The sequence below is a fragment of the Nyctibius grandis genome, chromosome 15, assembly GCF_013368605.1.
Source record: "Nyctibius grandis isolate bNycGra1 chromosome 15, bNycGra1.pri, whole genome shotgun sequence".
NCBI lineage: Eukaryota > Metazoa > Chordata > Aves > Nyctibiiformes > Nyctibiidae > Nyctibius > Nyctibius grandis.
This window is the reverse complement of record NC_090672.1, coordinates 4,363,095-4,388,019: the sequence shown is the minus strand read 5'-3', so window position 1 is coordinate 4,388,019 and position 24,925 is coordinate 4,363,095. Positions and strand designations below refer to the sequence as shown.

At 43.4% G+C, this 24,925-nt stretch overlaps 3 protein-coding genes across 3 annotated transcripts in view; 1 reads left to right on the top strand and 2 right to left on the bottom strand.

Moving 5' to 3' along the window:
- The window catches only part of OGFOD3 (2-oxoglutarate and iron dependent oxygenase domain containing 3), a 47,652-nt gene extending 46,423 nt beyond the window's left edge, over positions 1–1,229 (bottom strand). The window contains exons 1-2 of the mRNA XM_068413121.1: positions 1,141–1,229; positions 146–363 (exon numbers count right to left, since the gene is read on the bottom strand). Coding sequence (XP_068269222.1) covers positions 146–363; positions 1,141–1,229 — 307 coding nt within the window. The remainder of the gene's footprint in view (positions 1–145; positions 364–1,140) is intronic.
- Positions 1,230–1,415: 186 nt separating this feature from the next.
- Positions 1,416–11,315, top strand: HEXD (hexosaminidase D). Its single transcript, XM_068413159.1, has 12 exons — positions 1,416–1,647; positions 1,722–1,831; positions 1,904–1,991; positions 2,425–2,589; positions 3,711–3,894; positions 5,308–5,379; positions 6,193–6,388; positions 6,797–6,879; positions 7,691–7,769; positions 7,847–7,948; positions 8,481–8,570; positions 9,376–11,315. Exons 1-12 carry the CDS (start codon positions 1,555–1,557, stop codon positions 9,542–9,544), a joined length of 1,431 nt encoding a protein of 476 aa, XP_068269260.1. The 5' UTR covers positions 1,416–1,554; the 3' UTR covers positions 9,545–11,315.
- Positions 11,316–15,428: 4,113 nt separating this feature from the next.
- CYBC1 (cytochrome b-245 chaperone 1) lies at positions 15,429–24,575 on the bottom strand. Its single transcript, XM_068413160.1, has 7 exons — positions 24,403–24,575; positions 21,496–21,626; positions 20,303–20,344; positions 18,947–19,020; positions 17,820–17,916; positions 16,465–16,609; positions 15,429–15,898 (listed from the first exon to the last, which is right to left on the bottom strand). The coding sequence occupies exons 2-7, from the start codon at positions 21,578–21,580 to the stop codon at positions 15,769–15,771; spliced, it is 573 nt and encodes a 190-aa protein (XP_068269261.1). The 5' UTR covers positions 21,581–21,626; positions 24,403–24,575; the 3' UTR covers positions 15,429–15,768.
- Between the last annotated feature and the right edge of the window lie 350 nt (positions 24,576–24,925).

The following is a 24,925-nucleotide window of genomic DNA, read 5'->3' as shown; positions in this document are numbered from 1 at the left end:
ACAATACACACAGTGACCAGGTGTTTGCAAGAAACACAGGAATTCTTTCAGTACAAATTTGGTTTAACACACTTAGACAGCAGTCAGCCCGTTACAGTCCTCTGCAGACCGCTTCACCCCACTTCAGACAATCCTACCCAAATACCTTCAAATCTTTTCTGGCTGTCGTAGTCCTCAGAGCAGGGGATCTCAATGAACTTGTCCTGCAGGCTCTCACTGCGATGAGCCAGCACCTCTGTGACCCCATCCTCAGCGCTCAAGTAGCCCCAGCTCAGGAGACCACCGATGACAACAAAGGAGAGGAGGAACGTGGTCTTCAGCCACCTCCACCATGACTCTTGCTGGCCTCTGCTCTTCTTGGCACTAAGGAGAGAGCACAGCAACAGCGCCACATAAGCAACTGACACACTCCTGAGCTGGCGAGGAACCACTCTGGCTGCTACCCGACTGGCTCAAGGGCTGGTATCCCAACTGACCCCTGGTTTTGAGTATACGCATACATATTTAGAAACATATGCAATTTTAGAATCATAGAATTGTTTTGGCTGGTAAGGACATTTAAGATCGAGTCCAACCATTAACCCAGCACTGCCAAGGCCACCACTAACCCATGTCCCTCAGCACCACATCTACACGGCTTTTAAATCCCTCCAGGGATGGGGACTCCACCACTGCCCTGGGCAGCCTGTTCCAGTGCTTGACAACCCTTTTGGTGAATACATTTTTCCTGATATCCAATCTAAACCTCCCCTGTGGTAACTTGAGGCTGTTTCCTCTCTTCTTACCACTTGTTACCTGGGAGAAGAGACCGACCCCCCCCTCGCTACACCCTCCTTTCAGGCAGTTGTAGAGAGCAATAAGGTGTCCCCTCAGCCTCAACAATCCCAGTTCCCTCAGCTGCTCCTCATCAGACTTGTGCTCCACACCCTTCACCAGCTTCACTGCTCTTTTTTGGACTCTTTTTATCCCTCTTCCACGCCCGGAGGTCACAGGCCGCCTTCCCACAGGAGCCGGCGGCGCTGCCGCAGGCCGCTCCCCTCAGCCGCCGGGCCTGGGCACCGCCACCCCCGGGGACAGGGGCCGCCACTGCCGGCGGGAGGTCCCAGCCGGTACCCACAGCCCCGCAGCCCCCGCGGGTACCTGCTGTGGCGGCGGCCCCCGCGCTCCGGCCCCGCCGCCGTCCCGCCGCTTTCGAGGCCGCGCGGCGCCGCCCGCCGCTGCGGAGCCATCGCGCCCCCGACGCAGAGCGATGCGCTCGGCGCGCCTCTCCCGCCTGCCAGGGGAAAGCAATCGGCCGCCGAGCAGAAACGCCTCAAGCAGGCACTAGAGAAATCCATTGCAGAGCAGCGGGGGGGGCCTCACCGAGGCAGAGAAGCGGCAGCGGCCGGACAGCACCAGGACACCGGGGCAGCGGGACGCGGCCAAGCGCTTTATACCGGGGCATCGCGGTGGCGGCGGCAGGCCAAAGCAATCGATGCGGACAGGCGGTGCCGCGGCCAGCGTCGAGCGCGCAGACCGGAGCAATCGACGCCGGAGCGGCGGCATGAGGCGGGCATGGAGACGGGCACGGAGACGGGCACGCCGCGGCGGCGCCTGGTGCATCTGGACCTGAAGGGCGCCCCGCCCCGCGGCCCGTACCTGGCGGAGGTAAGGGGCGGGCGGCGGGGGCTCCCCGGCACGGCCCGGCCCCACCCGCCCGCTGTCCCCTCCCGCCCCCGCAGGTGCTGCCGCTGCTCCGCGCCCTGGGCGCCACCGGGCTGCTGCTGGAGTACGAGGACACCTTCCCCTACGCGGGGCCGCTGGGGCCGCTGCGGGCCCCGCACGCCTACAGGTACCGCCCGGGGAGGGCCCGGGGGCCGCGGTGCCGGCCCGGGCCCTGACGCCTCCCTCTCCCCCCCCGCAGCCCCGGGGAGGTGAGGGCGGTGCTGAGCCAGGCGCGGGCGCAGGGGCTGGAGGTGGTGCCGCTGGTGCAGACCTTCGGGCACATGGAGGTGAGCGGCGGGCGGGCGGCGTCGCGCCCTCGACGCCTGGGAGCGCTGGGCTGGGTGAGGGAGGGCGATGGCGTGGGGGCGGCTTCGCTGGGAAATCTCTCTCGTAACTCCCAGTGCCCCGGTTGTCCAGCTGCTGTCAGCTGTGCGCTCCGGACACAGGGTGACTCTGCACTGACCGCCCTGTTTCCTTCACCCCATGAGGCATTTGGTGGTCGAGCCCCCCACGGCACTGTGGAGGAGAAGCCGTGCCCCTCCTGCCTGTACCACCCCCATACAGGTCCCAGCGAGAGGCCTCGTGCAGTCCCCTGTGCTCACACACAACCCAAACCCAGGTTTTAGCAGGATAACTATTAGCAGAGCTCTGGTGACACGAGAGGACACTGCTGTCCCCTTCATTTTGCGGTTGTTCCTTAAGCTCTCCTTTCTCTTGCAGTTTGTGCTGAAGCACAAAGAGTTCGCTCATCTCCGGGAGGTGAAGGTGTTTCCCAACGCCCTCAACCCACACAAGGAGGAGTCGCGCGCACTGGTCAAAGCCATGATTGACCAGGTCATGGCACTGCATGAAGACTTAAAATGGTTTCACATCGGATGTGATGAGGTGGGACTTCCCTTGAGCCAGGAATTTTTTTTTTTGTGAGGAATGCTGGTAAGGGCTGAGGCTTCTGCATTCCAGTGGTGCCCAGGCCATGTTTGGATAACAGAAAACACCAGTTCAAGCCAGTGTAGAAAAGTCTTTTCAACAGTAAATGATTCCAGTAGCACTGGATGTCATTTCTGTTGATCTGTCTGTGATACTGAAAGTTTCAAAAGCAGTTTCTTAAAGCTAACATGGCATTTGGGTTTATGTCAAATGAGAATTTAAAGTGAGATATCAATTGGAGGTATTCAGTAAGAATGCGAGTTCTGATGTTGGCTCGTTGTTCTGGCTGAATTATTCAAAGTAAGCCCTTTTGTGGTGGGAAGTGAGTTCTTTTTCTGTAAGTTTGTCTTCTTGAGGAGGAGAACTTGAGTTTTCTCCTTTCTCAGAGTTCCTTAAAACCATCCCTATGGCACACAGATCCCTGAAATTCATTGTGATCACCTTAACTGTATTGATATTAGTTTAGCATTTTGTATCCTGTTGTGTGGGAACTAATGGCATGGTTAGATAGGGATGTGCAAACTTTTACAAAGCAAAACACTATTTATGTAGAATAAATGTGTTTTAGTTAAAACCTGCTGTAAAACAACAGAGAGTTTAAATGCATATCCAGCTTAACAGGCCCACGTCCACTCTCTGCATAGGAGCAGGTATGCTGGGGCCACTCTTGGACATGCCCCCCAGTCACTTCTATATTCACATACAAATGATCTTCCCCTCATTTTATATAATTCAGGACCTTCTTGGTTGCTGGATTTGAACTGAGTAAAACTGGTGAGAGCTACTTTCAAGCACAAACCTTCCAAAGACAAATACAGCATGCTTCAATTATTCTTTAGATATTTTAGTTTCTATAGGAAACTTCCCTTACGTGATGCATTTAGTCACGGCCACAGTCTCCCGCAGACTGATGGAAATGCTCGCCGTGTCTTCAACACTGAGAGGTGCTTTTAAATACGTCCACTCAGTGTGTCACGTCTGTGCAATAGATTTTGAATATTGTATGATTTCATGGTAGTGTCAAACTTGTTCCCCCTGTTCCTGTAAAAGAAGTCAGGATTATTTGCTTGATGTTTCAGGTCTACTACCTCGGCGAAGGAGAGGAGTCAAAGCAGTGGCTGCAGCAACAAGACAACACTCTAGAGAAGCTCTGCTTATCCCACATAAAAGCAGTCGCAAGTTGTGTGGCCTCATCGTACCCCACTGTGACACCCATCGTGTGGGATGATATGCTCAGAGGGATAAGTGAGGAAACACTGGCAGGTGTGTGACCAATGATGGGGTGAGTCATATTTTGTAGCATACAAAAAAGTCTACACAACCAGTTAAAACAGATTTGTTGGCAGATGAATTAATGAAAACAAGAAATTAGAGAGTAGTTGAGATATGATCCGTTAGACTAGAGAGTAGAGACATTTAGTCCTTGGCTATGTCACAGACTTTCTGTATGACTGTGGGCAAGTTTCAACACACACACTTTAGTTTTCCATCTGGTAATACGCAGTGACAAACAAAACAGTCATCGTGCAGTGGTTGCCATCAGTTCTACTTTCTTTACACGTTAAAAGAAAGCCTATTAGCACTTGTGGTCTCAGCCTAAATTTCTATGCCTTTCACCACCTTTTAATGTCAGTTGTTGCTCTGTGCAGTATCTGGTGCCAGTGGTGCAGATTCACAAGGAGAAGGTGTGACCCTGTGAGCGTCTTCGACAACAGAGATGATCACAGTGCACATCAGGAGGAACTCTGATACTGAATTGTGGGATTGCTCCAAGATCTGGAGGTCACGAATCTTGTTTGTTGAAAAATATGAAACCACTGCTAAAATTTGAGTAGTCCTCGTGTAGACAGAGTTCCAGCATTTTCAGAGCTACCTGATGTGTCTGCTCTCAACAGATTTAGACAATACCATGAAGAGCTGTGCAGCTCCTCCAGCAGTGACTGACCTGTTCATGGCTTTAATACAGGAAATCATCAAAAAAATGCAGATAAGACCCATGTAGTTTCCACAAGAGCAGCACAGCATCTAGCTAAGTGCACTGTACTGCCACAGGCAATAACAGACTAAACAAATTAAAATGGGATGCAGTTAAAATACTGAATTTCTGTACAATTTTCTGCAGTTTCTGTAGGGGTTGGTTTCTCGTGTTTAAAACTAGTCAGGGTGTTTATTATAAAGGGATTTCAGGCTAAACCTATATCATCTTTATTTGTACTTTAAAGGCATCTTGAAAAGTTAAGTTCTGTGCAAACACAGCTTAGACAATCTCTAATGTAAAGGGTGAATATTTCCTTTGAATTTAGCTGAAATCTTGCCTGTACAGTTTGCTGCTCCACCAGTGCAACTCAGCAAGTTATACTGATAGATTCAAGTGATTAAGAACGAGATGGGCTTGGGATGAATGGGATCTCCGATGAATTGTCACTGCTGATCCATATTAGTGGTTTCAAGATGTCAAAGGACTTAGTGCCCATCCTCAAGATGTCAAAGGCCCCTGGCACGTGAACCCGCATGCTCAAAGCCCTGGCCAGGCTGACAATACACGTGGGCACTTCCACTGTACGTGAATTGTAGTGACAAGCCGTAGTTCACGTGCTGCTGCACCGGTAAGATGTGCTTAGTTCTCACTTTTAACTGGCTGTTTCCCATTACTTAGAAAAACTCTGTTCCTTTCAGAGTCTGGGGTCCCACAGCTTGTGCAGCCCATGATCTGGGACTATGCAGCAGACCTCGATGTGGAGGGCAAAGGTTTGTACTTCTCTGCTGAGCTGCTTAGAAGCAAAGTTAAGCAAAATTACCTAGTTAATTGTTACCTGTTGAGAAAAATAACCAAAGTAAAATAGTACGATTAAGACACACCTTAATTGGACACTAGAAAATTATTTTTTGTTAAATTGCTTTTTATTGCTTAAATAGAATAAACATAGCCCTTGTTTGATCTCACATCATAGTTGCTATTATTTATTTTCTTTTTCTATTTATGCTTCTCCTATGAAGGACTTGCATTGTCTGCTGCTTAATTCTTCTCAACAGGGCTATGGAATCACTGATGGGAGGGTTGAGAGGTTTTTCACAAGCAGTGTTACATTAACTCCTTGCATTAAAACCAGTGGGAGCAGATAGTTCCATATAGAACCGCTCTGCAAAAGAAGCTTCAAGGCTTCATACATCTATAGAAATCAAAGGAAGAACTCCTAAAGGCTCCCAGCAGAGAATCAATCAATCAATCAGCCATCTAACACACATACAAATATTTCTTTGTTGAAAGAAGAATCAGTTGTCACGCACACTTGTTACATACCCTCAGTTCTTAGCATTGAAGTGATTTAGCAGTTCAAGGGAATGGAATAGAGTAACTGGGCACAGGAAGATAGGAGGGCAGTGAAACACTGAAACAGGTTGCTGAGAGAGCATGTCAAATCTCCCACCCTTCCTGATGCTCAAAACTTGACGGGATGAGGCTCAGCAGCCTGTTGTAACTGGACCTGGGTTCCTGTTACAGTCAAAGCTGAAAATGGATAAAAATTTGTCCTGTAAGTGTTCTTTTGTGTCTTATTTCAGTGCATCTCATAGAGAAGTATCGTCGATGTGGCTTCTCCAAGGTGTGGTTTGCTAGTGCTTTTAAAGGAGCTACAGGAGTGAATCAGTCTCTAACGCTTATTGGACACCACTTGAAAAACCATCTTCAATGGCTGGAAGTGGCAAGCAGTAGCCCCGCTGATGTCCTTGAAGGTATCGCGCTGACCGGCTGGCAAAGGTAAGGAATATCTTTTTAAATGGTTCCAAGGATCACATGGAAGCAAACTTCCACCCAAAAACTCCCCAAGAGGTACAAGGAGGCTGGGGGATTTAGAAGGGAACTTTGCAACCCTGCAATCCTTCCTGTTGGTTACTGCTGGGCCTCACCCAGCTGACTGTGAAGGGTGGATTTCAGAGTTTCAGTCAACAGCTAATTGGCTTGAGCAAGTCATTTGTTTGATTGTCTGTTCTCTTTAGTAAAACAGGAATACATAGTGTTTCAGAGATAGAAAAGGTCCTTTCTCTGAGACAGGAACTGATGTTTCTAAAGCTCTTTGATTTGTAGCGATTGAAACATTAACACTTCCCACTGTTTTAGTATGTTCTGACACTAAAATGTCTAATTAATGAATATTTTCTTATTTAGGTATGATCACTTCTCTGTTTTGTGTGAGCTTCTCCCTGTGGCAATTCCATCATTGGCTGTATGTCTGCAGGCACTAAAGAATGGTACAATGACAACTTTATTCTCTCTCAGCTAATGCCTAGCACAAGAGTGAAGTGACCTTGCCCTAAGGTTGGCACAGGCTTGTTATATTTTGAGGTGGTTTGACTATCTGATCGTGGTCTGAATTATGAACAATAAATTATACATATTCCATGTTTGTGATACAGGAGCAGAGAAGCCTCTTGGCCCTCTGTATTTAAAAATAGCCGTAGTATACTAATAATTTATGATGTTTTAACCCACAAATGGTCACAAGCCACTTCATGCTTACACTAAAAAAAAAAATTAAGCAGCTGAATTGCTTTTGAAACTGATTTGAAACACTACTGGTATTTAAATGAGACTAATTTCAGTTAGATTTAGATCTTGTTTACATGTAAAAGTTGTTTTAACTAATCAATTTTCTTAAAATTGATCTAGGTAGTACACTGGTAAAATAATTCCTGTAGTTTCTGGTTTCTTTACAGGCTGCTGCCAATAGAATTATTTTTGTCTTTCTGCATTTCTTACTCTCAAAATAAAAACCCCACAACCTACTTGCTTTTAACTAAGGCACTAAAAATACTCAGCATGCTGAATGGAAAGCTCACAGCTGGGAAGTGCTTTACCTAGCACAAGACAATTGTGTGAAGGACAATGTACTCCTCCCACCCCCAAGGTTTTTTTCCTTGTTCTATTTCCATTTTACCTTTTAAAAAAATCTTCATCCAAGGAGAGCTACTAAGCCAATGCAAAGTACCTCAGAAAACCCCTCTTTTATGAACATTTTGGTTATTTAGGTTCCTTTTACTTCTTTCCGCTGTCTTCTGCCAGGTGGCTATTCTGAAAAGGTCAAAGAAAACGTGGAAAAGCTCCTGGGAATGTCCAACCTGGAAACTGATACTTTCATGAGGTAAAATTCCAGCTGTGGGATTCAGATGTTTCTCATTGCGTGGTAAGTTCAGAAACTAACGGATCCTCTTTGCACAGCACGAGTCTGGGGACCTTTCCTGGGAGCAATATCCTTACCCTTGTGACGCAAATTAGTTTCTACCTCAAGTCATCAGTGGATGAACTTCTTGAAAGGAACAGGTAATAAGGTTTATGTTGATGCTCTGGCTGTCTGCGGGAGTGGGGAAGCTGTATCATCTCAAAATGGGGCACAACTCCAGCAGTGATTTAAACATCAAGCTCTACAGTTCAGGCATCACATCCTTATATATTGACACCTCAGCAGAACGTAATACTTAGATGCAAATTTAAACTATTTCAGTAGCATTCCTCAACACTTATGTGCTGCCTTATTTCAAGAATCAACTTCTTTCCTGAATTAAATCTGTTATTTAAAGTTAAAATGAATTTTTTTAATGGTATGGTTACCAAAAAGAAAGGAGCTTGAAATAAAACTTAAATTGCAACAGATGATCAGTTATTCTCATCTGCCAGGAACAGGCTTTCACAAGCTACTTCCAAAGATACGTAGACTTAAATTTACTTATTCCTTAAGCATTATTTCTGTTTGTGCAGGAAAAGTCCAGCTAAAGCCCTATCACCTCCCTGCCAGCCTACAAACACATATGTCACTGCTGTTTCAAAAACTGCTCATACTAACGTTCATTTTCAGGTATGTCACAGGCTGGTTCAGCCCCTACCACAGAAAAAGGAAGATTATTCATCCTATAATAATTCATTACTTTCAGCCAGATGCAGTAAGGTAACACCACTTATTTTGCATTATAGGGGAAATAAAATCTGTCATATTTTGGGCACTCAGGTACATTTTTGAGTCCTTGCCTCTTTCAAAAATTATTTCAGAAGCATCAGTGGAAATCAAACAATATGAAGTATTCATAATACCGTTTTAAACAGAACATGTTTCTTTGTCTGCCTTCTGTCGAACAAATTCTTTGAACACCAATATAAAATTGGTCTCCGAAAAACTCCTCCTTGTATATGCAGTTACTCCTATATAGACCTGCTGTGTATTACAAAAAGTTCTTAGCCTCAGTGGCAGAGCTCACCACGGGCCAGCTTTCAGGTGGGGCTTGGAATAAAACCAGACCCCTTTCCCCTGCTCCCTGTGTGTGCTTTTCAGAACTTGTCCTAAAGATGATGCTGATTCATACCAAATGGCCAATTTATACATTTTTTTTTGCCTTGATAAAGCAAACATCCAACTGCATCCACTCTTGCTGATAAAAAACAGAACTAAATTCCCAACAAATCTCACAGTGGGTTTCAGTTACGCTTAAAATGTGCATAGTGGGGTTTTCTGAGCTCACATTTCAGTACTTTAAAAATCATTGCAGAAGGAAAGTGCCAAGATTAAACACAAACAGCATCAATGTTTTCCCATCTGCACAAAATCAAGTCCCTTGAGCTCTTGTAACAGATGCTTCTTTTCCTGTAAAGTCATTTTAAGGACCGTACTCCCTTGAAAAGGTGCAGTAAGGAGCCCTCCCTTGAGGCAGAGCTCAGCTGCATATGTGATTGTTTCTTCCTTCCAATTTTGTGCTTAGTCTTCTCTCCAAGTGGAATGCTGTGGTGCAAGACCTCCAAGCAGCCATGGAGCAAGTTTTCCACAAGTCTACTGTAGAGGAGTGGATGGAGGAGAACGTCCACCCCAGCCTACAGAAGCTGCAGCAAGTGGTGGATGATTTAGATAAAGCAATAAAAGCACAAAATTAGGGGTGTTTCATTTAGGCTGTCTTATTCCGTGCAAAAACATGGCTAGTGGAAATCTGCAACTAGTCATATAGCTAGAGTTGGTCATCTTAAGAGTTGAACCAACAACTGTGATTAAACAAAAGTGACCTGAAGGCATAAAGGAATTTTTTTAGTGCAATAGACTTCAACTCTATTTTAATTTTCCTGTCTTAACACATTGCTGAGCCTTAAATCACCTGCCCTGTAAGTCAGCTTTGCTCACCTTGCCTAACAGAATGCAGGAGTGAGCCAGAACTCAGCTATATTACAAGGCAGGAGAAAAACCCAGTTTCTTCCAAATTCAGTATTTGTAGTAATAGACTTTCTTACATAACAGTGACTTGGAGAAGTTCCACAGGTTCTACTCTATCATAGAATCACAGACTAGTTTGGGTTCGAAAGGACCTTAAAGACCATTCAGTTCCAACCCCCTGCCATGGGCAGGGACACCTTCCACTAGACCAGGTTGCTCCAAGCCCCATCCAACCTGGCCTTGAACACTGCCAGGGAAAGGGCAGACACAGCTTCTCTGGGCAGCCTGGGCCAGGGTCTCACCACCCTCACAGCAAAGAATTTCTTCCTAATATCTCATCTAAATCTCCCTTCGTTCAGTTTAAAACTGTCACTACTTGCCCTTGTAAAAAGCCCCTCTCCAGCTTTCCTGTAGGCCCCCTTCACATACTGGTACTAGTCAGTAGCCAACATATCCTCCCTTCACAATTGCCATAAAAAGAAAGATTTAGGATACTTTAAACATGCTTGAGGTCCTTATGGTCTGTAGGGTGACTCCATCTTTCAGCTGTGTTCAGAGACGTGTCCTACCACTCCATCATGACAAGTCCTTCCACAGCACACAGCAGCTGATTTGTTCCAGATTTTGGGTTGGACTTTTTCAGTCTGAAATAGATAAAACCATCAGTCTTAAATCCAGCTTTGATTAGCTTGAGATCAGGAAATTAACATCCAGATTTTTGCAGAAGTCTGGGCAAGGAACTGCTGTCCAGATGCTCCCCAGGTTACAGCAGATGCATGAAAGAACACGTACCGTGACAATACAGAGCAAGAGGGAGCTACAGAAAAGAGACTTGTGCCAGTAGTGAAGGTGACACCTGGTCTTTGAGGAAAAACTGCCTTAACACATGGGGCTGCTTGACTTTTTACCAAAGCATCATCTAAGCAAAGCGTAGTTTCATCCCCACAGAGAAGCACCATCCCAGTCACTTTAAGGCATCTACTTTGCTATGTAAAACCTGACACTGCAGGTTCATCCGAATTTGAAGCATGACTAAAGTCTACTGAATATGAGGGAAAAATGCTAAGTTTTATTCTGCTTTAATGTTGAACTTTCAATAATATAATGCAATATATTTTGTGGACTTAACTGGAGGATTAAGATAATTGCCACAAGGGAAAATAATTCAAAAGTCTGGTAGTTAAGTACACTACCATGAATATTCAAAATATTCTTTGTTTGCTTAATTTATTGCTTTCTTGAAAGTCTTATTTTGGAAGCGCAGGTATTGAAATTTTCTTGGAACAACAGTTATAAAATGAGTATAGCTCTAGATACAGAAAGTACAAGAAGTACAGCGTAAGACAAATGTTTTAACTTATTTAGTGAGAGCTACAGGAGTTAGGTCCACATGCAGATTTTTATCTAAAAAGAATCAATTGCTATGTATACCTTAATTACAGAAGTCACATACCTTGAACTGAACAAGATCTTAATTTATTTTACTTAATAAATCCTTTAATACTCAAAATGTTTGTGGAAACTTGCCTTTTTTTTTTGGTTTAAAGGGGGGAAAATGCAAATATATTCACCAGTGGAGAGTTGGTTAAATCAGCTTATATGAAACTGAAAGCTGGACTGCTGTAAGAGTGAAAGCAGGGTCGGTAAGGAACAAGGTATTTGGGCTTCCTCTACTCTGTCCTCCCCCCCATTAATTCCTTCAGTAGGTCTGTGCCAAGTGGCAATTTAGACTGCCATCCATATGTTAATTAAAACCAATAAAAAAAAAAAAAGACTGACACAAAACAAGTTATCAAAGTTGATTTTATCAATGGACATTTAAAAAAAAAAGACAACATACAAGGCCTTGCTGAAATTCCACTTTTTTTGAAATTTTAAAAGTAGAAAAGCAATTTCTAAACACGTTCCAGAAGTATTCTGCCTCTCAGCGATCCACTACAGTGTCAGAACTAGTGCTCTTTACTACGTAAGCCAGCTTTGGTTTTGGTATCTGTGTAACTTCATAAATACAGCACAAGAGTCAGATCTCAGCTATATGGTCTAAATATTTGGGTTTTCTTTGAAACTTGCACAATTGATCCTAGTTACTGGAATATCTCATTCTGTGAAATACCAGAATATTAGATTATAGCTTAGATTATGCAACTTTCTGCCCTTGTACAACACACAGTCTTGCTGCTGTTCAGTGGGAGAGCTAAGGCCGTGATCCCAACCACATACATGCAAGTAACTTCAAATGTGCTACGTGAGTTTAAGCTGAAGCATCTGCCAAATGGTACATGATGCAGTTATATGAAAGGACATAACAGAGTGTTGGCTTTATGGAGCAGGGGTTAGATCTAACTTAAGGTCTGTTATGCAGGTTTTCAAATCATTTGCAAGTCAAACTACAGCCATGTAGTCTCCTTACTAGACAGCCCAAGATGCAAACACCTTAACAAATACATCTCCTGTAATACTCTTCTAAGGAGTATCTAATTTCCTAACCAAAACTAGTCTTTCACATCATTCCTTTTAGTACAAGCCACTTGACATCAGGCACACATAAGGCTACGTTTACTGGGCCTTTCGATATGCTAGGCCCAAGAGAAGGAAGGAAAACAATCCAAAAAAAGCCTTCAGCAAAATGGTGAAAAGTGGCAAAAGGATCAGAGAGAGGACTAGTGGGAAGAGGGAAGACCAGAACCTGTCCTGAGTTAGCACCTGCTGTTCTAAACCATTCCTTCAAGCTGCATCACTTTCCTGAGGAGCCCACAGCCACTGCCACAAACAAATCCATGTTAAGGGCAATTCGCAAGTTAATTTTTCACGCACATAGTTCCTGCAAAACATGAAAATCTGGCTATGTCTTCCAAGTACAGAAGACAAACAGTTTTTGAAGATGGGAAGCTCAAGACCTGCATCAAGAGAAATACACATCAGCCTGTGATACACATTCAGGTACAGCATCCAAGTGCCAAGCTATAGGTCGCTATCACGATAAGGTCCCAGTTGCGCACATCAAACCAGCAGTGTCTGACACACAGCCCTCAAGCAGAACCCACAGCATTTCAAGAATTTACTCAGTCCCCCTTCACATTAGCTCAGTTTACAGAACTCAGGTTTCCATTTGAAACTGTACTAGTTTGTATGGCAACAGAGCTGCCAAATGCAAAATGGAAAAGGTACAAGAGGATTACACCAGCTGTTCTAAATAAAAGGCTGAGGAGTCAAAATACTCTTACACACACAGTGCGTGCCAGCAGTCATCCCTCTCCTGACCACCATCAGTAGGATACCGAGGTGCGAGGGGAACCCTATAGAACATCTTTAAAGAGATGATCATTGGACATCAACTCAAAATGCAACTTACTCCACCAGAATGTATTCCAAGCTATGTTATACCTTACTATCAGTTATTTCCCTTTCTAGGAATTCTGAGTTTTCCTTAGAGTGTTTTAGTCTTTGTATAATGATATTGCATAGTCCATAAGCACAGACACTACTAACATCAAGAATGTACAGCAAGCCAGATGCACAGAAGAGGTCAGCAGAAGCAGGGCACACGATGCAGTGTAGGGTTAGATCAACAGACGTACCTTTCTAAAGCTCATTATTAACTGGAAAACCACAGCGTGGTTTGCATCTTCCACGGAATGTTAGCTCTCATGGAAATGCAAAAGAAACCCAGTCTAGCTAAGATTGAATGCAGGTAGTTTTGTCTGTTTCATCCATGGTCAAATCTGTGGGCTCAGAATAGTAAGTGCAATGCACATCCATACCGTGTGCTCCCCCTGAATATCCTTGCTACGAAAGCAGCAGTTATCTGCAGGTTGAGCCCTTTTGCTTACATTAGAGCATTAAATTTTTTCAGTATTTCTTAGTGGAAGTCCTTAGAACGGACATTCTCATTTTGAATAGTGGGGGGAAAAAAAAAAAGTTCTCCAAATTCCCAATCTCATTCTCCTCTCTCCAAATGAATGTTACCAAGGGTATACACTAGAGTGGATTTAAATGAAGATCTCTCCAAAGTGTTACATACTGCAATATTTTCTTTTTTTTTAACCAGATTTGATGATTATTCTTAGCTTATAGCTGTGCTTCAGAATAAAGGCCAAATTTACCTAATTGCCTGCAACCTAATTTTCCCACTTTCATGCATAGCAGCTTCCCAATTCCAGTGATGGGGGGTGGAGATTGAACACCACATGATTAGCCCACCAACTCAGAGCAGAGGTCTGCTTTGATACCTGATCTGATTACAAGTTTTTCTTATTTAATAGCAACAGACCCACCTCTGTGCTGCAGTCAAGCTGCATCAACAGCTTCCTCCCTGTTACAGTTTGATGACCCTTTCAAACTGACAGAGCACATTTGTCTCACAGCTCACGTACTGGGTCTGAACAGCACAAAGTGAAATCTTGGTACTACCTGTTCTTTGGTCACATGAACATGTGCTTAGTTTCACATACAGCTGGAACACACAACCAGACAGAGCTTCTGCTGAAATATTTTCAGAGCTTTCTCTTCTGTAGAGGTAGAGTGCTTTGAAAGACAAATACAGGTTCTTTTAAGTCCTGAAGAAACTGCTGCCAGAAGACATTTGCTGCTGGCCAAATGTGAAAGCAGACCACACAGTTACTTTGTACCCCATTCACATCTTCTAGAAGTAACTGTAAATATTTTCTAATTCAGGTCTGAACACCATACAATTCCTAACTAAAACCTAGTGAACTTTGATACAAGTAGTTTTAGCATGGTGAAAGAACTTTCAGCTCTTTACAGCTTTTGTCTTGTACTGACAAGTTGATACAGGCATCATGAAGTTTTAGTTCCAGACAGAACATGTTGACTAACAGAGGTAGCTTTTACTTGAAAAAATATCTTGGAAAATTCGTATTTTAACCATTTGCAAAACCATTGGTCAGAACAGAGGACACGACACACACCTGGAGTAAAACATGGGCACAAGTCAAACATTGGATCTATCCCAGCTATCTTAAAAAATAGTAAGTTATTATTTAGCACTTCGGTATGATTTCAAGTGAGGAAATACTACACAAATCTAGGCTGCCATCAGTCTTTTCCCTACCTAAAGTAACAGATGTGCTTTTCTTCCTTTCTAAATACACAGTTAAATAGTAAACATTGATGTCTAGAAAAGGTTATTCTATCTTGGGGTAGTCTATGCCCAGAAGTTAAGCAGAACAGGATTAAGCTAAAACATCTCAAAGATGTTGAATCATCAATGTGATCATTTTTTGTTTACTATTTACAACTCCTTGGCAAGTCCAAAAGAAGTAAGACAGCATGACAAGTTGATCAGCCTGATGTTTACAATTCCAAGGCAGTCACTCCAAGTTTAATTTCCACTGGAATCTAATGGCAAGTCAGTAGTAGAGAACGTAAAAGTGCCACTATCCTGCATCACCTAATTGCATATATTAAGCAGCTTAAAACCAATTTAGCAATATATTCAGTCATTTACAAGATTCCAAGAAAAACCTCAAAACATTGTGTTACAAGTTACAAATTCAGCTCCTCTACATTTCATATACTGTACCTGCAGCAGATGTTTGCAATAAGTGGAAGTTTACATCTGTATCTCCACTTCATTAATGGGAAAGCAATAAATGATTTCAAACCAATATTGATTATTAATAAATAACTATTCCTAGACAAGTTTGATGAGCTGACAAAGTTCAAAAGCCAGCAATGTCCACGTGCAGGAACTAAGTCAAAGGAACAAATAAAACAGAATTTGCTTTGGACTCTACAACAGCAATACTGTGAGCGTGGATCTTGAAGCAGTTTAGCACTAAAAAAGGTGCCCTAAGACAAATTCCTTCTATTGTAAATGCACATGTAGAGAAATGCCCAGGTCAAGACTGTGAGGGATTTCTTTTTCTGAAGAACAATCAGTATGTTTTCCAGATGTTTGAAAGCCTCCGCCTTCTTCAGCTCATGATGACTATTAGTATTTATCCTGTGGTTCATCCGCATCACTAGCCTCTGCTTCGCTGCTCTGAGAGAGATCTTCTTGGCTCTCTACTCGGTCCAGTTCCAGAAAACTAGTAATGAGTTTGGCAACTGCTTCCACATCACTGTGGAAAGGAAGAAACAATGTCAGAGTTAGTGGAATTGTGGTGTTGACAAGACAAGAACAGGCACACTAATTCTTGATAATAGCTGCTTGAAAGGCCAGTCAACATATGGCACAGAGTATGACTGACAGCATCCCACCTGTGAAGGCATATCAAGCCAAGCCATTGCCTCCACATCAGAACAAATCAATCCTTTTCCCACAGCTGCAAGACTCCTTATTATCGATGCTTAAAACAAATCCTCTGTTAACTGATAAACACACTGAATGTTTGCAAAACAGAATTAATCCCCTTCACAGCTGAGCTAGTGAAGGTAACTACAGCAGACATGCAGCACTAAAGGGATCTTGGATATCTAAATATGATGAGCATCCTAATGAGAGATTGTGTTACCCAAACATCTGCAACTGAAAGCATTAAAGGGTTTTAAAAAGTTAAACTGAGTAACACAAAGTCATATCAGCAAGTATGAAATGGAGCTGAGTCTCCATAATTGGCAATTATTGCCCCATGTGACTAGCATTTCCCACCTTACACATTCTAATTAAAACAAGTCCACACCGCACCTTCTACAGCCCAACACTGCACTCTGAGTCAGCGGGTGTGAAAATCCAGTGACAAATCGCAGCACAACCAGGTAACCCTTCCCAAAATATCGCACCGTCTCCTCTTCCACGTTCACATCTCCGATCTCATTCAGTAGAGCCACTACTGCAAACAGATGTGGAAAACAAAGTAGGCTGTTAGTGACCAGTCAGCTCTCAGCACTGCCACTAGTGACGTCCGTGACTGGGACTCTGTGCTCTTGAGTACTACTGCTCTGATCCCATACAACCGGGGCAGTCCTGCAATAGCAAACAATTGCCGAGCTATTCAGGCAAAACAAGGAGAGACTACAGCACATATTACCTGGTAGAGGCCCTAAGGAACAACATTAATGGTTCCCAGTTCCTGGGAAGCAGTATGTTTATTACTTATGTTTCCCACTTACTTTAATGACAGTTTTAACTATTTTTCTGTAAGAGTAGGTTAAGTTCAGAGCATATGCTGATCTCTGCATCCCCGTGTTAACTGTACTTGAAAGAGATATTACCAAATAGCCTCTCAGAAATAGATGTGCTCAGCTCCCCAACATATAAACATACCCTAAAGAAAAGTTCAGAAACATTAAACATCCTCTCCACATCTCTTATCTTCCACCTCCAAAATGAACTGTTTAAAAACCAATTCAACTTAAGGACATTCCAAATTTTGTCAGTTGTCTAAGCATATTCAGAGTTGGTTTGATTTAGACTAGCAAGTAGAATTAAATCTGACATTGAAGAGGCTCCTGTTTTAGTTTGCAATGTAGCTCCTGTCTCACAGGGACTCCATCAAGTCACATACTATACTTCAAGTTCTGTTACTCCCATAGCAAGCTCAAAAGAAATGAGATACTGCGTTAAGCTGAGCCTATTGAATACACTGTTTTAAATGCGTATTATATATCTGCAGGATATAACATGCCTGCTTGCATATATCTAAAGATTTGCATGCTACCAAAAGCAGATTAGATTACAGAAATCTCAACTCCTGGATCTAAAATTTCCATTTTTCACCAGTCCCACCTGCAAAGCAGGCTAGCCAAGGGAAAAACAAACCTGCACATTAACATCCCAAAGGAATGGCTAAGACTACTATGGAAAGCAATGTGTAAGCCTAGTTACCTTGGATTAAAATAACTAACAAGATGTATTCAGCACCCTAACCTAAAACATCATTTGGGTCCTGAGAGGCAGATTACATCTGCTGCTTGGGAACAAAGCAGATCTGGAACCAGATGTGACTAATTTGAGTACAGAACTCCAAATTATTAAATGGGCATGTATGCATTTCTTCTGTCTGCTCACCACATTTGCTACCACAGGTACTGTTTTCTCACCTTGTTCATTGCCTCCTTTTGAGAAGGTCAGTAATTTTTTGTAGAGATTAAATGTTCTTAGGCAGACTGTCCCCTTGTTCTTATCAAATACAGCTTCCTGTAAAATTGAAAAGTAAAAATCAAGATTTTCTTAAAAACACCATCAGTAGATATGTTTCAAAGTAAAATAAAAATAGTTATATGGGAAAATAATCTTGGTAACACAAAAACACATAGCTATTTTGGAGACATTCCTCTATTATTAGACTGTGAAAATCACAATCTTGCTCTTGGCTTTAACAGAGACTTTACCATATCTCCTGTGTTACTTCTAGAAGGAAGTTAAAGCTGGTTTCACTGCCCTTCTTGACACATTCCTTATGTAATAAAAACTTTGCGTGGAATCAAATCTGAACACTTGGAGTTCCTGTGCTCTTCACTTTCAGTGTATGCATTTGGCCTACAGTACAAGCTTAGAGCGAAGATAAATTCTAGTTACACTTTTCACTAACACAGTCACTAACTCCACCAAAATTCCAGTGTTGTGCTATATGGGCCAGGCTTACACTAGATTTAAAATATCCCTGACGGTCAATGAAAAGAGAATGTCTCATACGCGTGGGTTGCTTATTCTAACAACTCAGGTCAGCAGGGTGACAAGCCTGTATGATGGGTTATTGCTCTCAGTCCAACTCCCAACAAATCAACATGCACAAGATTATAAACCAACTTCACAACCACCACCCTTTCCCCAGTGGAAAATGGCTGAGTAGCCTGGAAGGTTACAGCTACCCTATTTAATGGTCGTTCTGTCATTAGCTGGAACACTAAGTACGAAATCATGTTGTAGCAGCTGAATGTGCTGTTCTTTCTCCCTCTTTTATGTAAGAGGAAGAAAAGGCCACAAACCAGTTTGGGGCAAGTCTCCCCTTAAAAACTCTTATGTTTAGCTTCATGTTTTCATGCTTATGTAGTGAAAGAATTACTGCCCAATTCTAGTCCTAGTACAGCAACCCCAAAGGGTTTCCTCAAAACCAAAAGCATAACTTGTCTGTTTGGACTGAGCAAGTGCATGGGGCTGCTACAATCACCATCTGTCAATTGTTTCTAAACTAGCACAACCTTATTTCCCAAGTTCAGCATCTTACCTCCCACTGCTCCAGATTCTGTGCTGCCACAAAGAAACACCCAGCCATATAGAAGAGCTTCCATGCCAAGCTGTCTGAACAATGCAAAAAATGCACAAATTTAAGGATTTTTTTTTTACCTCCTTTGGTATTCAAACAGTTAGTTTTAAAAGCAACATCCTCCCTTTAAAGGCAACAAAAGGAAAAAAGGTTTCTCTGATGCCATATTTTTGCCTTTAGATGTAATGTAAGCTATTTTACAGCTCTCTCCCAGGATAAAATACAGAAACTCTTCACATATTTTTCAAAGACTCCATCTACACCGGGCTCCAAACCATACAGAATTATAAGCATACGTATTATTGGCAAGGTTGTAACATCACTACTACACATCTTTCTCTTCTCTAAAAGCAAAAGCATCTTAAAAGGCATCCACAAACCTCTCAACCACCAAATATTTGTGCTGCAGAGGACAAGGGTGAGGGACAATGGAAATTCACTGAAGCAAACATGTTTCTTCATAAAAGGAAGCAGTCAGCCCTCTTGACAAACAAATATTGGCATTTTATGTCCTGGAAATGTTTACATACAGCAGCCTAAGCAATTTGCTTACTCAGGCTTTTACTGAAGACAGAGTAGAACTGAGTATTGTTTCAGAAAACTTTGTTGCAATGTCTTAAGAAAAATAAAAGGCTGATATAGCTGGTATGTCAAGCAGCTTTCACTGGACTTTACTCTTAAAATAAAAATACATTGATTATATTGGTAGCATATTCCTACATACTATTAAGTTTTAAAATCTGATGTTAACAGGATGCAGCAAGAGAATCACAGGACAGTCTGCAGGATGAATTCCATAGATGGAAGGACACCTGGCATTTAGTGCTGTCTGCTCTATTGCAGGGGTGAGGAAGCAGCAGCAGCTGTCTGTTCTCTAAAGGTGTTTTTATGAGTAATCTCTGCCAGTAATGATTTAACAGTTTCCAGAGAAACAGAGCACTTCTATCAAAGGCAAGGTAATCATTTCATTATGGTGGCAAGCAATCATTATGTGTCTTCCCAGGAGAGCTGTGAGGAGCAGCTAATCACATTTATAAAACACACTAAAAGTACAAAATGCCACAGAGTACTAAATATAATCATTAAAAATACTCCTGCAAATGGAAAGGGAGGCTGAGTAAGAAATAGAGCATTAAAGCACAATAAATCATACACAGGCAACAATTATTATCGGATATTAATACTCACACCACGAAGTGTGATAGGTACCTATACTGCCTTTGTAAGGCCAGACAGAAGCTGCAGAGAGGAGTTATCAGCATGAAAAACAGACCAACAGGGAATAAACAATTCCTAAAAAAAATGATAGGCCATTACCTGCACTATAATAAGCAGCAGCCAAACCGATGGAGGCTATTCCTAGGATGAGAGGGGAGAGAATTAGGACAAACAAGTAGCTCAAACAATCTAAAATTCCCTGATGAAAAACATATGAATATTCACAAGTCCATCACTTTTCAAAAAAGGGACAACTGTGACTGCAACATTGATCACTATATGAGAGAGTCAGTTATTTTTCTCTGAACTCAATATAAAAAAACCTCCCGTTCTGCAAAGACCCTGAAGAGCACAGGGGCTGAGGTCAGAAATAAAAGGTTGTGACAGAATCAGGCACAGAACTTCAGAGCGACTCTCCATCTAACCGTTACACCACACTTCCTCTCGAGCACAGTACAGCCTTGAGCGTGCTAACACAAACACTACAGTGGTTATTCTTCCCCTCCAAGTGCTCTGTGGAGCCAAAAGAAAACTTCTGCAATAAAGTTGTGTCAGAAGCTTCCAGCTCCTTTCTCCCATTGAGGAGGAAGTGCCTCATGCCCCAGAACCCCACCGCAACAATCTTGTCTCAGTGAGAGTGACAAGACAACATCACCGAAAGCAACGACATTGTAGTGTTACTGCAATAGGATTTACTCAGCTGGAAAGCAGGAGGTGCCACATTTACCCCACCAGCTCTCTCAGTGTGGTCCTAACAAGTACCACTCCATTTTTTTATCTCTGCTTATTCAGTAGTGTTTTAAAACAGAACATCCTGTATGACTTCCCATTTCATACACACAGTGCCGTTAAGAGTTCGCTGTCAACCTCATGCAAGATCTAACCCCAGCATCGCTCCACTGCAGATTTTTCCGTTTCTGAAAATCTAGATGTTTTTCAATGTAAGTATGCATCCCCTTCAGGAGCTTCACATTTATATTGCTATATGGCATATAATAAACTTTCTTTTCTTGGTCTTTCAGGACTCCCTTAAAATTCTGTCCATGAGCCTCAGAGGTTCTGCAGATGACAGACTGAAAAATTATCAGTCTCACAGTGAAATTACCACACTGAGGAGAAGGCTTCAGGCTCATTTAGTGGCTACACTAAAGGAGAAGGTCAAAGCACAATGATTCCTCTTCTTGAAAGAAAAATGCCTGAAAGACAGGCATCTCTTGTTAGAGGTTCTTTCAGGAATTTATTCTATGACACCTTTTCCTTAAAACAAGCTCTGAAATAAATTGAGGTCTTACCAACACAGAGAGACCAAGATCGGATGCCAGGTGACCTCTTCAGATGAAGATGGGAACTTGTGCGGTGTTCAACCAACATATACATCTTCAGAAGAAACTCCCAACAGCCCAGTCTGGCTCATGAAACCTCACTGGACAAAAAAAAAAGATAAGTAAGAATTTAAAATCATTGCTGACTCCAACACTCTTTCTTCTTAGCATTGTCACAACTTAACAAGTTTTCATCTAGACTATAAAAGATGTTCAGGATAACAACATAGTCTTTTTCTCACAGGAAAATCAATATACACTCTTAAAAAAAAACTGCAAGAAAAAACTGCCATGTGGAGACTTGCACAACAACAGGAATCTGAACTCTGAGAAACTTCTCGTTTTGGGGGTAAAAGTCTCTTCCTTTCTATCACAATCAGATTCCAGAAGAAAATGTGAAAAACAAGAACCTTGAACAATGCTGTTGCTAATTCATGCAGCACTTCAAACAAATAAAACAGCAAGAGCAATGGGAATTTCTTTGACAGCATTTCTCCTGCAAACTGCAAAGGCTGCCATGATGGGCTACTCTGGCAGCTGGACAATGCAGCCTTCTGCAACACAGACTTTGGGTCTCTCATCCCCAACAACAGCCCAGCAAGGGTTACAGCTTCAGCCTAGCAGTGACAGTGTCACATAATGCCGTTCCCATCTTTCAAGCCAACTCAAGAATAAACCCAGGAGTTTCCAACAAGTATGTTTGTCTCTGCCCAACAAGACCGTGCCTTCAACCTAGACAGAAAGTAACAGTAGAGATTACAAAGACAGGTACTAATTAAAAACAGTAAGGGCTGTGCAATCCCATGCAGCATTTTCAGCAAGGTTTACTATTTACAGCATAAAATTGTTTGAATTCTGGCATGAATGTGAGCTCCAGCGCAAAAAACAATCTTACCCTAATACTATCAGCATAAAGCCTGATTTGTAGAATATGCAAGAGGCATATGAGGAGCCAGCTGATCTTTCAGCATTGTCACCAGAGAAAGGACAGGCTGCTTACTGCTTTGCTTGCAGGAATTGGTAGAGATGCTTGTTGTTATTATTAAGACCACAATTGAGTAAAAGTGAGTAGGAAATTAAAGCATGTGCTAAGCATTGTGTCATAATGTTAGCAGGGTATATGTTGGCCTTAACCAAGGACAGCTTCTGTTATGGTCCTTCGTACCACTTAAGGTAGTAGGTTTTAAGCAGACTTCCTCAAAAGGGATTTTTAAAAAGGGTGTCTACTTTTCTGATTGATGTGATGAAGCTCAATATCTGTGAAGCATTCTGGGGAATGCAGGAGCATTAAACAGCTTGTTTACTGTTGAAGACAATGAACACCAACTCCTTCTATTGACTTGGTGCTTCAAATAGCCGACTCTTCTGCCCACAGAACCAGTTGGTAGGAGATTGGCATTAAGCTGCTGTTAGCTGCCCATGGTAACAGGCTTCCAGAAGAATGCCAACGTTCAATAGGTTTTTGAATAACCATGAAAAACACCAAGAGAGAAGGCTCAAGCACATCCAGGTTCTTACAGAAGAAAAGTATGCAATTTTTAGTCCTTTAGTCATCTTGCTGTTCTTAGATATTACATGACACTCCTGCAATTCTGCACTGACTGGCTAGTTTAGATGTAAAACTCCAGAGGATTTTTTTTTTCCATTTAATAAAGCAGATTTAGCCAAGTCTTTTCAGTTAAATAAAAAGCATTTTAATGTCTTAGCAACACATCTGAGAGAATCTGAAACCAAAAGAGACAAAACCACTTATGCATAAGACATACTCCATCTCCTCCGGATGTCAAGCATCAAATTTTAATTTCAAATGACTCCTGTGAGCTCCTCTTAATAGATCAGGAAATATTTCTGCACATACAAAGCCTTCTCCTGCCTACAACCTAGAAAATATCACCAAGGTATCAAATACAGAAAGATCACTGCAGAAACCTGGCCATATTTCACAAACATCACACCCTGCTGAAAACATACTTCACATACATACCAGTTAATACATTAATGTGAACTTTGATATCTTTCCCCGTCATATTCGTTCAGTGAAATCCAGTCATGCAAATACCAGTGTCAGCTTAATGCTGGACACACAAATTCAATGGCATTGTCTCTCAGAGGCAGCTGCTTGCAAGACAGGTGCCTCAGGGAATAAGAAGCACCAAAGCAGCTTCTTAAAGTTACATGTAATAAAATAAGTCAGAAACATGCCTTTAACTGAAAACAAAAGTTTTACTATCCCAATTTCACAATTATATAGAGACAGGTATTTTTAGGCAGCTAATTTTGCTTCAATTTGTTAGGTTTGACATTAAACTGATCTTCAGCACCAAAATAATCATTCATATACCTCCTCCAAGCTCCCGAGTGAGGGTGAGCTAGCAAGAGCTATCCAAACAAGCACCCTGAAAGCTTCACTACAAATATCAAGTCAGGACCATGCATCGGGCTGAATTCTCGTGACCTCCCCATCCCGCCCCGCAATGCACTAACGGGTCCCCCCCTCACCGAGCATCCAGTTCGGGAAAGGAACTGCAGCCCGCTGCCAAAACCGAAACAAACCTCCCATTTTTCTCCCCCCACGTGTGGGTAACACCAAGCCTTTAGCTGGGACTGGCCCGTAGCGGCCCGCCCGCAGCCCTGCCAGGCCGGCGGGGCAGCCGCTCCCGGCCCCCGCCCCCGCCCCGCTCCTCAGGCGGCCCAGCGTAGCCCGCGGGGCGCAGGACGGGCAGCCGACGGCTCCCCGAGAGGCGGTGCGGCGCGGCCCTCCACAGGGGCTCCTGCCGCCGGGCCCGCGCCGCGGGTACCCCCCGCCACATGTCCCTCCTGAGAGACCCCGCCCCAGGACGGATCCGCACCCTCTCAGCCGCCCCCCACCGCCGGTACCTGCCCGGGCGCGCAGCAGCAGCAGCACATCCGTACCGACACGTTTTGAATGGGAAGCCCGGGCGCCTCCGCTTCCTGCAGCCCCGCCACCCCGAACCATAGAGCGCGGGCACAGCGGCTACAGGGGCGCGCCGGCGCCACGCCCGGCTTAAGACGGTTCGGATGCGCCGGCGGCCATTTTGAGTGAGGGCAAAGCGGGGGATAAATAACCCGCCCCGCCCCGGCCCCAGGGCGCTGTGGGTGGGGGGGAAAGGAAGGACCGCACCCAAGATGGCGGCGCGTTGCCAGCATTTAAGATGGTGGTTAGGCCAGTAGGTGCTGCTTAAGAGTGCCGCTGTTTCCTGAGATTTTGTGGCTTTAACTGTATTGTGAAAGAGGAGAAAAACTTATGTGTTGGTAGAGGAGGGAGGTGCAATACTGCAGGGTGAGGCTGGGGGTGTGTGGAAGAGCTTTTCTGGGCATAGTTGGTGGTTTGGTAGATTCTGGGTAAGGTGGACACGGCCCCTTACACAACAGGGCCTGG